This window comes from Chionomys nivalis, chromosome 24 (assembly GCF_950005125.1).
Source record: "Chionomys nivalis chromosome 24, mChiNiv1.1, whole genome shotgun sequence".
Taxonomy (NCBI): domain Eukaryota; kingdom Metazoa; phylum Chordata; class Mammalia; order Rodentia; family Cricetidae; genus Chionomys; species Chionomys nivalis.
Window position 1 is genome coordinate 51040320 of NC_080109.1, and position 16910 is coordinate 51057229.

At 39.3% G+C, this 16910-nt stretch overlaps 1 protein-coding gene across 1 annotated transcript in view; it reads left to right on the forward strand.

Moving 5' to 3' along the window:
* Hps3 (HPS3 biogenesis of lysosomal organelles complex 2 subunit 1) overlaps nt 1–16910 on the forward strand; it is an 80483-nt gene that overhangs the window by 23434 nt on the left and 40139 nt on the right. The window contains exon 6 of the mRNA XM_057756811.1: nt 6929–7010. Coding sequence (XP_057612794.1) covers nt 6929–7010 — 82 coding nt within the window. The remainder of the gene's footprint in view (nt 1–6928; nt 7011–16910) is intronic.

A 16910-nucleotide genomic window follows, 5' to 3' on the forward strand; every position in this document is an offset into this window, starting at 1 on the left:
GTCCACTCATGAGTGAGTACATACCATAATCATCTTTTTGGGTTTGGGTTACCTCACTCAGGATAGTGTTTTTTATTTCCATCCATTTGCATGTAAAATTCAAGATATTGTTTTTTACCACTGAGTAGTACTCTAACTCATATATATTCCACACTTTCTTTATCCATACGTGCATTGAAGGGCATCTAGATTGTTTCCAGGTTCTGGCTATTACAAATAATGCTGCTATGAACATAGTTGAACAAATGCTTTTGTAGTATGATTGGGCATCTCTTGGGTATATTCCCAAGAGTGGTATTGCTGGATCCTGTGGTAAGTTGATCCTGAATTTCCTGAGAAACCTCAACACTGATTTCCAAAGTGTTTACACAAGTTTGCATTTCCACCAGCAATGGATGAGTGTTCCTCGTACTCCACAACCTCTCCAGCATAGGCTATCATTGGTGTTTTTGATTTTAGCCATTCTGACAGGTGTAAGATGATATCTCAAAGTTGTTTTGATTTGCATTTCTCTGATCGGTAAGGAAGTTGAACATGACCTTAAGTGTCTTTTGGACATTTGAACTTCTTCTGTTGAGAATTCTCTGTCCAGTTCAGTGCCCCATTTTTAATTAGGTTAATTAGAATTTTAAAGTCTAGTTTCTTGAGTTCTTCATATATTTTTGAGATCAGTCTGATGTGGGGTTGGTGAAGATCTTCTCCCATTCAGTAGGATGCCTTTTTATCTTAATGACAGTGTCCTTTGCTTTACAGAAGCTTCTCAGTTTCAGGAGGTCCCATTTATTCATTGTTGCTCTTATGGACTGTGCTACTGGGGTTATATGTAGGAAGTGGTTTCCTGTACCCATGTGTTGCAGAGTACTTTCCACTTTCTCTTCTATCAAATTTAGTGTGGTCGGATTTATATTGAGGTCTTTAATCCATTTGGAGCTGAGTTCTGTGCATGGTGATAGATATGGATCTATTTTCATTCTTCTACAGGTTGACATCCAGTTATTCCAGCCCCATTTGTTGAAGATGTTTTCTTTCTTCCATTGTATAATTTTGGCTCCTTTGTTGAAAATCAGGAATTCATAGGTTTGTGGGTTAATACCCGGGTTTTCGACTTGATTCCATTGGTCCACATCTCTGTTTTCATGCCAATACCAAGCTGTTTTCATTACTGGAGCTTTGTAATAGAGTTTCAAGTCATGGATGGTAATGCCTCCAGAAGTTCCTTTATTGTATAGGCCATCCTAGGTTTTTTGTTTTTCCATATAAAGTTGATTATTGTTCTCTCAAAGTCTGTGAAGAATTTTGTTGGGATTTTGATGGGGATTGCATTGAATATATAGATTGCCTTTGGTAGAATTGCCATTTTTTACTATGTTGATTCTACCCATCCAAGAGCATGGGAGATCCTTCTATTTTCTGTGTCCTCTTCAATTTCTTTCTTCAAAGTCTTAAAGTTCTTGTCAAATAGATATTCCCCTTCTTTTGTTAGAGTTACACCAAGATACTTTATGCTATTTGTGGCTATCATAAAATGTGAAGTTTCTCTGAATTCCCTCTCTGCTTCTCTATCCTTTGTGTGTAGGAGGGGCAACTGTGTTTTTTTTTTTTTTTTTTTTTTGAGTTGATCTTGTATCCTGCCACATCACTGAAGATATTTATCAGCTGTAGGAGTTCTTTGATAGAGTTTTTGGGGTCACTGATGTACACTATCATATCATCTGCAAATAATGAAAGTTTGACTTCTTCCTTTCCGATTCAAATCCCCTTGATCTCCTTATGTTGTGTTATTGCTGTTTGCTATAAGTTCAAGCACTATGTTGAAGATATGGTGAGAATGTACAGCCTTGTCTTGTTCCTGATTTTAGTGAAATGGCTTTGAGTTTATCTCCATTTAATTTGATGTTAGCTGTTGGCTTGCTGTACATTGCTTTTGTTATATTTAGACCCTTATCATAAAGGGATGTTGAATTTTGTCAAATGCTTTTTCAGCATCTAATAAAATGATCATATGGTTTTTTTTCTTTCAGATTATTTATATAATGGATTACATTGATAGATTTGCATATGTTGAATCAGCCCTGCATCTCAGGGATGAAGCCTACTTGATCGTAGTGGATAATTTTTTGATGTGTTCTTGGATTCTGTTTGCCAGTATTTTATTGAGAATTTTTGCATCAATGTTCATGAGCAAGATTGGTCTGTAATTCTCTTTCTTGGTTGAGTCTTTGTGTGGTTTTGGAATCAGGATAACTATAGCTTCATAAAAAGAGTTTGCTAATGACTCTTATGTTTCTATTATGTGAAACACATTAAGGAGTATAGGTATCAGCTCTTCTCGGAAGTTCTTGTAAAATTCTGCATTAAAACCATCAGGTCCTGGGCTTTTTTTGGTTGGGAGCTTTTTTATGACAGCTTTTGTTTCCTCATGACTTATAGGTCTATTTAAATTGTTTACATGGTCTTGATTTAATATTGGTATATGGTATTTATCTTGAAAAATCCATTTCTTTTACATTTTCTAACTTTGTGGCATGTACGCTTTTGTAGTAAGACCTAATGATTCTCTGAATTTCCTCAGTGTCTGCTGTTATGTCCCCCTTTTCATTTCTGATCTTGATAATTTTTATGTTCTCTCTCTCTGCCTTTTGATTAGTTTGGATAAAGGTTTGTCAATCTTGTTGACTTTCTCAAAGAATCAGCTCTTTGTTTCATTGATTCTTTAGATTGTTTTCTGTGTTTCTATTTTATTGATTTCAGCCCTCAGTTTGATTATTTCCAGTCTTCTACTCCTCCTGGGTGAATCTGCTTCTTTTTTTCTAGAGCTTTCAACTGTGCTGTTAAGTCTCTAATGTGAGCTTTCTCCGTTTTTTTAATGTGGGCACTTAGAGCTATGAACTTTCCTCTTAGCACCGCTTTCATAGTGTCCCATAGGTTTGGGTGTGTTGTGTCTTTATTTTCGTTGAATTCAAGGAAGACTTTAATTTCTTCCTTGACCCAGGGGTGGTTCAGTAGTTGACTGTTCAGTTTCCATGAGTTTGTAGGCTTTCTGACGGTAGAATTATTGTTAAATCCTACCTTTATTCCATGGTGATCCAATAAAACACAAGTGGTTACTAAATCATTTTTGTATCTGTGGAAGTTTGCTTTGTTACTGCGTATGTGATCAGTTTTTGAGAAGGTTCCATGAGATGCTGAAAAGAAGGTATATTCTTTTCTATTTGGGTGGAATGTTCTCTAGATGTCTGTTAAGTCCATTAGATTCATTATTTCTGTTAGTTCTCTTATTTCTCTGTTAGGTTTCTCTCTGATTAACTGATCCATTGGTGAGAGAGGAGTATTGAAGTCTCCTACTATTAGTGTGTGGAGTTTGATGTGGGCCTTGAGTTCTAGTAATGTTTTTTTATATATGTTGGTGCTTTTATATTAGGGGCATAGATATTCAGGATTGAGACTTCATCCTGATGAATTGTTCTTGTTATGAGTATAAAGTGTCCATCTCCATCTCTTCTGATTGATTTTAGTTTGAAGTCAATTTTGTTAGATATTAGTATAGTCATACCTGCTTGTTTATTAGGTCCATTTGATTGAAAAACCTTTTCCCAACCCTTTACTCTGAGTAGATTTCTGTCTTTGTGGTTGAGGTGTGTTTCTTGTAAACAGCAGAATGTTGGATCCTGCTTTCTCATCCATTCTTTAAAGAAGTTTTTCACATCCTGTTTAATGGTCTCTAACACTTTCACAATTTTATGTTTAAATCTATTTCTTCTACTTCTTCTTGATTAGGGTGCTCAAGTCTTCCTGTTGTATGCTGCTGGATTCAGGTGATGTCATGTTGCTTTTCAGATTGTTGGAGGAATTCTTGCATGGCGCCTGCCCATCTCTGCCTTCAAATGATGTTAGGAAAGTCTTGGCAACTTGGTCTGATCTTTGCTGTGGCTACCTGTGTACTTGGGGGTTTTTCTTTGTCTGCCCTCTCTTAGGTCCCCTCAGCACTGGAGTTCTCTCACAGTTCCTCTCCACCCTAAAGTAGGCTATGGTGGTTGATCTAAGGACCCCACAGATGGAAAGGTGTGCTTGGGGACAATCTGGGATGGGATAAGAAAAGAAAGGCAGTAGCCTGAGAGAATGGCCAGAAAGTTTAGCAGATTGGAGGGTACCTGTGCTCCCTTACTGGGGTGGCCGGCGGGCTGGTCAGGCACACACTCACCCCTCTGGATGGATCTTCTGGTACAGGATCAGGGATATGTCCTGGCCAGGGACCTCGCAGACAAAAGTGCAGGCTTGCTAGGTGCAGGCTCAGTGGAACAAAGAAACTCCTGCAGAATTTGCACTCACCACTTTGTCCCTAGATCCTCAGCCCTGAAGCAGGCTGAGTTGGGGGATCCTATGACCCTGCAGATGGAAAGGGGTTCTTGGGGGCAAGCTGGGATGGGATAAGAAGAGAAAGGCGGTAGCTGGGCAGAAGCCCCCACTGAATGGCCAGAAAGTTTAGGAGATTGGAGGGTGCCTGTGCTCTCTTCCCGGGGCATCTGGCTGTCCGGTGGGGCACACATTCACCCCTCTGAATGGATCTTCTGGTTTATATTCTGTTTCTCATTTTTCGTATCTAGGTTATATTTGAGGGATTGCTGTGGATTTTCTGACCAGCAACCATGCATACATTGTGAATTTCCTAAAGTAACAGTATAAGAGAAGACCAGAGAAACATTTAAAAAGCACAAATACTAGAAGATTTGGGGAAATATTTTAAGATTTAATGATGTAGAAAGTGTCTTTGGAAGAGGGGTATTACTTCTGGCTAGGTTGTGTGGGAACATTTCAGATAGGTGGATGGAGTCTGAAGCTAGGTCTAGAAGATAGAATCCTGATGGATGAAGAAAAATGTTAGCATTTTTGGTGTAAGGGCTACAGCTTTGATGGAAAGGCATCTTGGCAGCCAGGAGCCTAGGAATACCACAAAGTCACACTGTACAACAAACTTCACACAAGAGATTTATTGGTAGGGGAAACAACCAGGAGGGTGACTGCCTCTGTTTGGGTGAGAACTGCATAGAAGGTAGGGCTTATATAATAGAGTTTCTTGGGGAGAGAATTGGAACTTTTCAGGGTGAAGCTTTCTAGGGTAAAGATTGCTGGATTTCAAATACGGAGCTTGGGTTTTTAATCTGTAGGGTGGAGGCAGGGTTCAACAGTCAGGCCAGTTTAGAGTGTCCTGTGGCTGGAACCTGGTAGTTGGAGGTCCTCATGTGGTTCAAGGGACTTAAAATTGGTAGGAGGAAGACAATATAGGCTGATATCCAGGTTTTCAGAAATGTCCAATAGTTAACTGCATACAACCTTGATTTTTGTTTTGTTTTAATTTTGTAGATGTGTCAGAATTTCCAGAGGCTACTAAGAGTATGTTTTCAACACTACAGAAACCACTTTGGGATTCTGATGCCCACATTTATCCAGGGTTCTCCCTTCCCTTACTGTTTTCTGGTATAAGGAAAAATGCTAACAGGAAAAGTGTACTAAATAGCGTCTAAGAATGAAGAATTCTGAGTGCTTGTAAGAAAAATTCAAGAACACAAGACAAGAGTCTTGTGATCTCAGTTCCTTCTAAGCATGGGTTTGTTCTTGGAATGTTCTTTCATGCCCCTCCCAGGTGTAGTTAATAGGAATGGGTTTACTTCAGATTACCCATTATCTTGCTATTCTTATTCAAAATGTTTACAGCTTGAACTAATATGACCTTGCATAACCCTCAGAATACAGATTGATGCTCTAAATAGAGATGGCAATTGCATGAGACTTTGGTGTAGCTCATTTTTAGGCCCAATTCTCTCAGGTCCTGTAGAGTGGGGACAGGAGTATTTCAGGATAGCTAATCTTCCCACTCTTCACATTTGTGTGTACTGATAGCCTTTGACTATGAGGAAGCTAAAAATAAACACATGATGGGAATCATGCCAGAGAGCTAGTGTCAGGTTTTGAAAGTCAAGCTAAGGATGGCTTTTTCTTTTGCTTCTGGAACACTGACAGCTGCCACTATGGAGGATGAGTTCATCATCTATAAATAAGTTGTGGGAGTGATTCAGAAAAGGGTATTAAGGGACTGTTTATAGGTAAGTGGCACACCTGTCCTTTTCTCCTAGTTTTAAAGAACTAATGTTTATTTCTCCAAGTTTCTAGTTTGCTTCCAAGATGGATATGGTGTAATTTCTGAGGAAACAGCTTTTTAATCAATATTGCTATTGGTTTAGATCACTTCAACAGATATCTTCCAGGTGTTTATGTGCTCTCAAAGTGTTCTTATGTGTCTTTACCCTGCAGAATGACTCTGGGGTTGTAGAAGGAGACAGAGGAGTCAGAGACCTGCTTTCTAGTTGGTTATGTTTTCTAGAGGCCTCAGCCAATATAAATCTTTCTAGTTTTCAAAGCAAGATAGTGAACAGGCATTTCTGAAAAATCCTGTGTCTTTCATTTTCATTTTACCTTTGATTTGTTGGTGTAGCTGGTCACATGGCATAAACGAGGCTGAGTTTTATTATGAGATGTTAGAGTAGTCAGCAGTCAAGAAGCCAATTCTAAATTCTGTTCTAATAATCACCTGTTTACTCTGTGAGCTGCAGTTAGGGGCATTTTGCTGTTTGTTAAGTGAGGATCTTGATTGCAACCTGGCTAGCCTGGCTCTTACATGAGTAAGACTGTGGGTGTACATGGCAGGCGGTGCTTGAGATTGTTTTCCATGGCAATGAGGTAGTCTGCGATCATGCCTCTTGGATTCAGCGACACTGTCCTTTCTAAGAACCAGATCAAAATACTATCATGTGACAGTAGTATCATCTCTACCCTCTGCAATTGCTGTTTGTTGGTGAAGTCCTTCTCATCATGGTGGGTATATTGGTTCTTGGTCGCCTCTTTGCTTAGTTCCATCTCTCTTCTTCCATAGCCAAAGCCTTCAGTGTTTCACGGTGCGTTGCAGCGCAGCAGTGACCCATGACGAGGACCTGCATATGGATACTACATTGAAGGTTAGAGCTGACTTCTGTTCGTATGAATGCTTGCAAAGGCTTTATTGTTTGTGCTAGCTAACTTTATGTCACCTTGACATAGTCTAGAGTCATCTGAGAGGAGGGAACCCAAATAAACCCTTTCCTCACCATCTTGCTTTTGGTCATGATGTTTCATTTATAGCAATAGTAATCCTAATTAATACTTTTTTTCTTTTTTTCTTTTTATTGAAAAAAAAATTTCCGCCGCCTCCCAGACTCCCATTTCCCTCCCCCTCCTCCCCCTCCTCTCTTCCTCCCCCACTCCTCTCCCCCTCCCACTCCAGTCCAAAGAGCAGTCAGGGTTCCCTGCTCTGTGGAAAGTCCAAGGTCCTCCCCCCTCCATCCAGGTCTAAGAAGGTGAGCATCCAAACTGGCTAGGCTCCCAGAAAGCCAGAACATGAAGTAGGATCAAAACCCAGTGCCATTGTCCTTGGCTTCTCATCAGCCCTCACTGTCCACCATGTTCAGAGAGTCCGGTTTTATTCCATTCTTTTTCAGTCACAATCCAGCTGGTCTTGGTGAGCTCCCAATAGATCATGCCCCACTGTCTCCGTGGGTGGGTGAACCCCTCACGGTCCTGACTTGCTTGCTCATGTTCTCCCTCCTTCTGTTCCTCATTGGGACCTTGGGAGCTCCTTCCGGTGCCCCAATGTGGGTCTCTGTCTCTATCTCCATCCATCGCCAGATGAAGGTTCTATGGTGATATGCAAGATATTCATCAGTATGGCTATAGGATAGGGTCATTTCAGGTTCCCTATCCTCAGCTGCCCAAGGAACTAACTGGGGACATCGCCCTAGGCACCTGGAAGACCCTCTAGGTTCAAGTCTCTTGCCAACCTTAAGATGGCTCTTTTAATTAAGATATGTGCTTCCCTGCTCCCCTATCCGCCCTTCCTTTATCCCAATCATCCTGTTTCCCCAAGATTCCCCCCATCCTCCCGTTCTCACTTTTCTCTCCCCAACTCCCCCTACTCCCATCCCGCCCCACCCCCAAGATCCCAATTTTTTGCCTGGCAATCTTGTCTACTTCCCATATCCAGGAGGATAACTATATGTTTTTCTTTTGATTCACCTTCTCATTTGGCTTCTTTAGGATCACAAATTATAGACTCAATGACCTTTATTTATGGCTAGAAACCAATTATGAGTGAATACATCCCATGTTCATCTTTTTGGGTCTGGGTTACCTCACTCAGGATAGTGTTTTCTATTTCCATCCATTTGCATGCAAAATTCGAGAAGTCATTGTTTTTTACCGCTGAGTAGTATTCAAATGTGTATATATTCCACACTTTCTTCATCCATTCTTCCATTGAAGGACATCTAGGTTGTTTCCAGGTTCTGGCTATTACAAATATTGCTGCTATGAACATAGTTGAACAAATGGTTCTGTAATATGATAGGGCATCTTGGGTATATTCCCAAGAATGGTATTGCTGGTCCTGGGGTAGGGTGATCCCGAATTTCCTGAGAAACCGCCACACTGATTTCCAAAGTGGTTGCACAAGTTTACATTCCCACCAGCAATGGATGAGGGTACCCCTTCCTCCACAACCTCTCCAGCAAAGACTATCATTGGTGTTTTTGATTTTAGCCATTCTGACAGGTGTAAGGTGATATCTCAAAGTTGTTTTGATTTGCATTTCCCTGATCGCTAATGTGGTTGAGCATGACCTTAAGTGTCTTTCGACCATTTGAACTTCTTCTGTTGAGAATTCTCTGTTCAGCTCAGTGCCCCACTTTATAATTGGGTTGATTAGCCTTTTATGGTCTAGTTTCTTGAGTTCTTTATATATTTTGGAGATCAGACCTTTGTCTGTTGTGGGGTTGGTGAAGATCTTCTCCCAGACAGTAGGTTGCCTTTTTGTCTTAGTGACAGTGTCCTTTGCTTTACAGAAGCTTCTCAGTTTCAGGAGGTCCCATTTATTCAATGTTGCCCTTAATGTCTGTGCTGCTGGGGTTATATGTAGGAAGCGATCTCCTGTGCCCATATGTAGTAGGGTACTTCCCACTTTCTCTTCTATCAGGTTCAGTGTGTTCAGGTTGATATTGAGGTCTTTGATCTATTTGGACTTGAGTTTTGTGCATGGTGATAGATATTGTTCTATTTTCATTCTTCTACAGGTTGACATCCAGTTGTGCCAGCACCATTTGTTGAAGATGCTTTCTTTCTTCCATTGTATATTTTTAGCTCTTTTATCGAAAATGAGGTGTTCATAGGTTTGTGGGTTAAAATCCGGGTCTTCTATATGATTCCATTGGTCGACTTCTCTGTTTATATGCTAATACCACGCTATTTTCATTACTGTAGCTCTGTAATAGAGTTTGAAGTCAGGGATGGTAATGCCTCCAGAAGTTCCTTTATTGTATAAGATTGTTTTGGCTATCCTGGGTTTTTTGTTTTTCCATATAAAGTTGATTATTGTCCTCTCAAGATCTGTGAACAATTTTGATGGGACCTTGATGGGGATTGCATTGAATCTATAAATTGCTCTTGGTAGAATTGCCATTTTTACTATGTTGATCCTCCCAATCCAAGAGCAAGGAAGATCCTTCCATTTTCTGGTGTCCTCTTCAGTTTCTTTCTTCAATGCCTTAAAGTTCTTGTCAAATAGATCTTTCACTTCCTTGGTTAGAGTTACCCCAAGATATTTTATGCTGTTTGTGGCTATCGTGAAAGGAGATGCTTCTCTGATTTCCGTCTCTGCTTCCATATCCTTTGTGTATAGGAGGGCGACTGATTTTTTGGAGTTGATCTTGTATCCTGCCACATTACTAAAGGTGTTTATCACCCGTAGGAATTCTTTGGTGGAGTTATTGGGGTCGCTTATTTATACTATCATATCATCTGCAAATAACGAAAGTTTAACTTCTTCCTTTCCAATTTGAATCCCCTTGATCCCCTCATGTTGTCTTATTGCTATTGCTAAAACTTCAATCACTATATTGAAGAGGTATGGAGAGAGTGGACAGTCTTGTCATGTTCCTGATTTTAGTGGGATGGCTTTGAGTTTCTCTCTGTTTAATTTGATGTTTGCTGTCGGCTTGCTGTAAATAGCTTTTATTATATTTAGGAATGACCCTTGTATTCCTAATCTCTCCAAGACTTTTATCATAAAGGGATGTTGAATTTTGTCAAATGCTTTTTCAGTATCTAATGAGACTATCATATGGTTTTTTTCTTTCAGTTAATTTATATGGTGGATTAAATTGATAGATTTGCGTATGTTGAACCAGCCCTGCATCTCTGGGATGAAGCCTACTTGATCATAATGGATAATTTTTCTAATGTGTTCTTGGATTCGGTTTGCCAGTATTTTATTGAGGATTTTTGTGTCGATGTTCATGAGTGAGATTGGCCTGTAATTCTCTTTCTTTGTTGAGTCTCTGTGTGGTTTTGGTACCATAGTAACTGTAGCTTCACAGAAGGAATTTGGCAATGACTCTTCTGATTCTATATTGTGAAATACATTAAGGAGTATAGGTATTAGGTCTTCTTGGAAGTTCTGGTAGAATTCCGCAGTGAATCCATCTGGTCCTGGCCTTTTTTTGGTAGAGAGGTTTTTGATAACAGCTTCTAATTTTTTGCGACTAACAGGTCTATTTAGATTGTTCACCTGGTCCTGGTTTAACTTTGGTATATGGTATTTATCTAAAAAAGTGTCCATTTCTTTTACATTTTCCAGTTTTGTGGCATATAGGTCTTGGTAGTAAGATCTTATAATTCTCTGAATTTCCTCTGTGTCTGTGGTTATGTCCCCGTTTTCATTTCTGATCTTATTAATTTGCAAATTCTCTCTCTGCCGTTTTATTAGTTTGGCTAGGGGTTTATCAATCTTGTTGATTTTCTCTAGGAACCAGCTTTTTGTTTCATTAATTCTTTGGATTGTTATCTGTGTTTCTATTTTGTTAATTTCAGCCCTCAGATTGATTATTTCCAGTCTTCTACTCCTCCTAGGTGAGTCTGCTTCTTTTTTTTCTAGAGCTTTCAGGTGAGCTGTTAAGTCTCCAATGTGCGCTTTCTCTGTTTTCTTTAAGTGGGCACTTAGTGCTATGAACTTTCCTCTTAGCACTGCTTTCATAGTGTCCCATAAGTTTGAATATGTTGTTTCTTTATTTTCATTGAATTCAAGGAAGACTTTAATTTCTTTCTTTATTTCTTCCTTGACCCAGGTGTGGTTCAGTAGTTCACTGTTCAGTTTCCATGATTTTGTAGACTTTCCTGGGGTAGCATTGTTGTTGAATTCTAACTTTAATCCATGGTGATCTGATAAGACACAGGTGATTACTAATATTTTCTTGTAACTGTGGAGGTTTGCTTTGTTATCAAGTATGTGCTCAATTTTCGAGAAGGTTCCATGAGCTGCAGAGGAGAAGGTATATTCTTTCCTATTTGGGTGGAATGTTCTATAGATGTCCATTAAATCCATTTGATCCCTTACCTCCATTAATTTTCTTATCTCTCTGTTAGGTTTGTGTCTGATTGACCTGTCCATTGATGAGAGAGGGGTGTTGAAGTCTCCTACTATTAGTTTGATGGCTGCCTTGAGTTTTGGTAATGTTTCTTTTACGTACGTCGGTGGTTTTATATTAGGGGCATAAATATTCAGGATTGAGACTTCATCCTGATGAATTGTTCCTGTTATGAGTATAAAATGTCCCTCTCCATCTCTTCTGATTGATTTAAATTTGAATTCAACTTTGTTAGAAATTAGTATGGCCACACCTGCTTGTTTCTTAGGTCCATTTGCTTGATAAGCCTTTTCCTAGCCCTTTACTCTGAGTAGGTGCCTGTCTTTGTGGTTGAGGTGTGTTTCTTGTAAACAGCAGAGTGTTGGATCTTGTTTTCGTATCCAATCTCTTAGTCTGTGCCTTTTTATAGGAGAGTTGAGTCCATTGACATTAAGTGATATTAATGACCAGTGTTTGTTAACTCCTGTCACTTTTTTAGTAGTAGAGTTTGTGTGTTTTTCTTCTTTGAGTTGTGCTGGTGAAGGGTCTCTAGATGTCTGAGATATTGTGGTCATTGTTGGATTCCTTGGTTTGTGATTTTCCTTCTATTTCTTTCTGTAAGGCTGGATTTGTGGCTACATATTATTTAAATTTGTTTTTATCCTGGAAAATTTTGTTTTCTCCATTTATAGTGAACGAAAGCTTGGCTGGGTAAAGTAGTCTGGGCTTGCATCCATGGTCTCTTAGTTTCTGCAGTACATCTATCCAGGACCTTCTGGCTTTCATGGTTTCCATAGAGAAGTCAGGTGTAAGTCTGATAGGTTCACCTTTATAAGTAACTTGGCCTTTTTCCTTTGCAGCTCTTAATATTCTTTCTTTATTCTGTATGCTTTGTGTTTTGATTATTATATGGCGAGGGGATGGTTTTTTTTTTTTTTTAATGTAGCCTATTTGGTGTTCTGTATGCTTCTTGATCCTTCATAGGTATATCTTTCTTTAGGTTGGGAAAGTTTTCTTCTATAATTTTATTAAATATATTTTCTGGACTGTTGAGCTGCACTTCTTCCCCATCTTCTACTCCTATTATTCTTATGTTTGGTCTTTTTATTGTGTCTCATATTTCCTGAATGTTTTGTGATGAGAGTTTGTTGTCCTTGCTGTTTTCTTTGATCAGCGTGTTTATTTTCTCTATGGTATCTTCAGAATCTGAGATTCTTTCTTCTATATCTTGTCTTCTGTTAGTTATGCTTGTTTCTGTAGTCTCTATTCGTTTACCTAGATTTTCCATGTCTAGCCGGCCGTCGGTTTGTGTTTTCTTCTTTCTCTCCATTTTAGTTTTCAAGTCTTGAACTGTTTCCATTATCTGTTTGATTGTTTTTCCTTGATTTCCTAGGGTGTCATTCACTGATTTATTCAATTCTTCAAACTTTCTGTTATACTTCTCATCCATTTCTATAAGGGCATTTTTTAAATGCTGTTTAAGGGTGTCTATCACTTTCATAAAGTCAATTTTTTTCTACTTCTTCTTGATTAAGGTGTTCATGTCCTCCTGTTGTGAGGTCGCTGGGTTCTGGTGGTTTCATGTTGTTTTTCAGATTGTTGGGTGAATTCTTGCTTTGACGCCTGCCCATCTCTTCTTCCAAATGCTATGGATCTTCTTTTACAGGATCAGGTCTCCTTGCCCACTGATGTACCTTCCCAGTGATGGGACTCCCCAGTGATGGCTCTCCTGATGCCGAGATCAGATCTCCGTGCTTGTTGGGTAGCTCGTAAACAAAGCGCCTACCTTGCTTGGTGCAGGCAGGCTATTGAGACAAAGGAACTCCCGCACGATTTGGCCCCAGCGCCCAAGCAGGCTGAGCTGGGTGATGTTATGTGCCCGAAGAGGGGAGGGAGGCAGAAGGGAGTGGGGGTTCTGGATGCAAGCTGGGTGAGATAGGAAGAGAGAGGCAGTATCCGGGGAGTCTAGCCCCTGCAGGAGGTTCAGGAAGTATAGGGGGGAATGAGGAACATCTGAGTTCCGTGTCCCCGGCTCCTGCCTCGGGTCTGAAACTGACTCACCCCGGTGCTGGCTCTCCTGGTCCTAATTAATACTTTTATTAAATTAGAAGTTCTGAAAAAAAACTAATAAGCATTTCTGATGTGTGATTTGACAGTTTTTAAGATTGTTTCAGTGTGTTTTAAAGTGTTGTAAATAATTGTAGGAGGAGAGAAAGAGCCACTTGTTGGTTTTTGGATGCCCAACTAGCTTAGACCCAAAATAACCACACAGAAACCATATTATTTAAATCACTGCTTGGCCCATTAGCTATAGCTTCTTATTGGCTAACCCCTACATCTTAATTTAACCCATCTCTATTAATCTGTGCATCACCATGAGGTTGTGGCCTACCAGCAATGTTTCAGTATGTCTATCTCTGGCGGCAACTCCATGACTTCTCCTAATTCTGCCTTTCTCCTTCCATGCTATAGGCCAAGCCAATTTTCTTTATTCATTAACCAATAAAATCAGCACATAGACAGAAGGACCTTCTACACCAAGTAATAGATACAGTGTACCTTTAGAGCAGTGTTTTCCAACCTATGGGTTGTGACTTCTATCTCCAAAAATATTTACATTATGGTTCATAACAGGAGCAAAATTACAGGTATGAAGTAGCAACAAAATAATTTTATGGTTTGGAGTTACCATGAGAAACTTTATTAAAGGGTCACAGCATTAGAAAAGCTAAGAATCATTGTTTCAGAGGGAATTTTATAACTATGATATATTACTATTTTTCTTGTTTTATTTTTAGTCTTTTTTTTAAAGTAAAACTTTTTAATTCTTCTTTCATATATCTCAACCACAGTTTCCCCTCCTTCCAGTTCCTCCCTCTCATCTTCCCTCTCCAGGTCATCCATGAAATGTATTCTTTTCCTTTCCCAGAGCGATCCTTGTGTCCCACCTTGAACCCTCCTTGTTACTTAGCCTTTCTGGATCTGTGGATTGTAGCATGATTATCTTTCACTTTATAGCTAATATCCATTTAAAAATGAGTATATACCATGTTTGTCTTTCTGGATCTGGGTTACCTCAATCAGAATGATTTTTTTCTAGTTCCAGTTATTTGCCTGAAAATTTCATGATGTCATTGTTTGTTGTATGAGGCCCACTTGTTTGGATCCCAGCTGCCCTGCTAGCTTAGGCCAGAAATAATCACACAGAAACTGTATTAATTAAATCACTGCTTGGGCCGGGCTGTGGTGGCGCACGCCTTTAATCCCAGCACTCGGGAGGCAGAGGCAGGCGGATCTCTGGAAGTTCGAGGCCAGCCTGGTCTACAAGAGCTAGTTTCAGGACAGGCACCAAAGCTACAGAGAAACCCTGTCTCGAAAAAAAAAAAACAAAAAACAAACAATAAATCACTGCTTGGCTCATCATCTAGCTTCTTATTGGCTAACTCTTCCGTATTAAATTAACCCTTCTTCATAAATATGTGTATCACCATGAGGTCATGGCCTACCAGCAAAGTTTCAGCATGTCTATCTCCAGTGACAGATCCATGGTGTCTGTCTCTCTGCCTTCCTTCTCCCAGCATTCAGTCCAGTTTTCTTGGTCTACCTACGTTCTGCCCTATCAACAGGCCAAGGCAGTTTTCTTTATTCATTAACCAATAAGAGCAACACATAATAGACAAAAGGACCTCCCACACCAATTGCTTTTAACAACTAAATAATACTCTTATTATGTAAATGTACATTTTTTTTTTTTTTTTTTTTTTGGTTTTTCAAGACAGGGTTTCTCTGTGGTTTTGGAGCCTGTCCTGGAACTAGCTCTGTAGACCAGGCTGGTCTCGAACTCACAGAGATCCGCCTGCCTCTGCCTCCCAAGTGCTGGGATTAAAGGCGTGCGCCACCACCGCCCGGCTTAAATGTACATTTTTTAAATCTATTTTTCAGTTCAAGTTGTTTCCAAGTTTCTGGGTATTATGAATAAAGCTGCTGTCAACATAGTTGAGCAAATGTCCTTGTGATAGAATGCACTATCTTTTTGGTATATGCCCAGGAGTGATATAGCTGGATCTTGAGGTAGACCAATTCCCATTTTTTTTTGTGAAACTGCCATATTGATTTCCAAAGTGACTGTACAAGTTTGCACTCCTACTATTATAGAGAAGTGCTCCCCTTTCTCCACATCTTTGCCATTATGATCTATCACTTGTGGTTTTGATCTTAGCCAATTTGACAGGTGTTAAGATGGAATCTCGGTGTAATTTTGATATGCATCTCCCTGATGGTTAAGGATGGTGAACATTTCAATAAGTGTTTCTCAGCCATTCCTCTTTAGAAAATTTTGTTTAGATCTGTACCCTATTTTTTAATTGAATTATTTCATTTGATTGATCTCTAGTTTCTTGAGTTCCTTACACATTTTGGATATTAGCCTTCAGATGTAGAGTCAGTGAAAATCATTTCCCATTCTATAGGCTGCCATTTTTGTCCTTTTGACCTTGTCCTTTGCATTATAGAAACTTTTCAGTTTCACGAGGCCCCATTTATTTACTGTTTATCTTAGTGCCTGATCTATTGGTGTTCTGTTTAGGAAAGTGTCTCCTATGACAATGCCTTCAAGGCTATTCACCACTTTCTTGTCTATCAGGATCAGTTTAATTGGATTTATGTTGAGGTCTTTGATCCACTTGGACTTGAGTTTTGTATGGATCTATTTGCATTCTTCTCCATACCAACATCCTGTTAGACCAGCACCATTTGTTAAAGATACTTTCTTTTTTCCATTGTGTATTTCACCTGGAATTCACTATGTATTCCAGACAGGCCTGTAACATGAATCAGTCCTCCTGTGTGTGTATGTTTTCCAAGTGCTGATGAGATTACAGTGTGAGCTACCATTCTTGGTTGTACAGTTTTACTTTTTTTTTTTTTTTTTTTTTTTTTTTTGTTTGAGACAGGGTTTCTCTGTGTAACAGTCCTAGCTGTCTTGGAACTAACTCTTGTAGACCAGGCTGGCCTCGAACTCACAGAAATCTACCTGCCTCTGCCTCCCTAGTGTTGGTATTAAAGGCATTCACCACCACCACCCAGATTATAGTCTTGTTTTTAATGGACACATTTGTTAACAGTTGTATGGAACTATTAAAACAGTGCTGTCAACACTGTGCAATTGAATGTAATGCATGAAAGTGGTTTCTTTTACTATCATCATAATACAATATTTTTTATTTTCTAAGCCTTTAACAATTTTTTATACTCAGAAGTTTCTTGATATGCTAGATCAATAATTTCATTTTTGTTTTAGTGAGAATATCTTTAACATCAAAAAAGCTTGAATTACAACTGAATATAGGCAAGTTTTTGATGATCATGTGACTTTGAATTTTTTTTCTCAGCAATGTAGTCACTATTTGCGTAACATTTCCTGTGCTG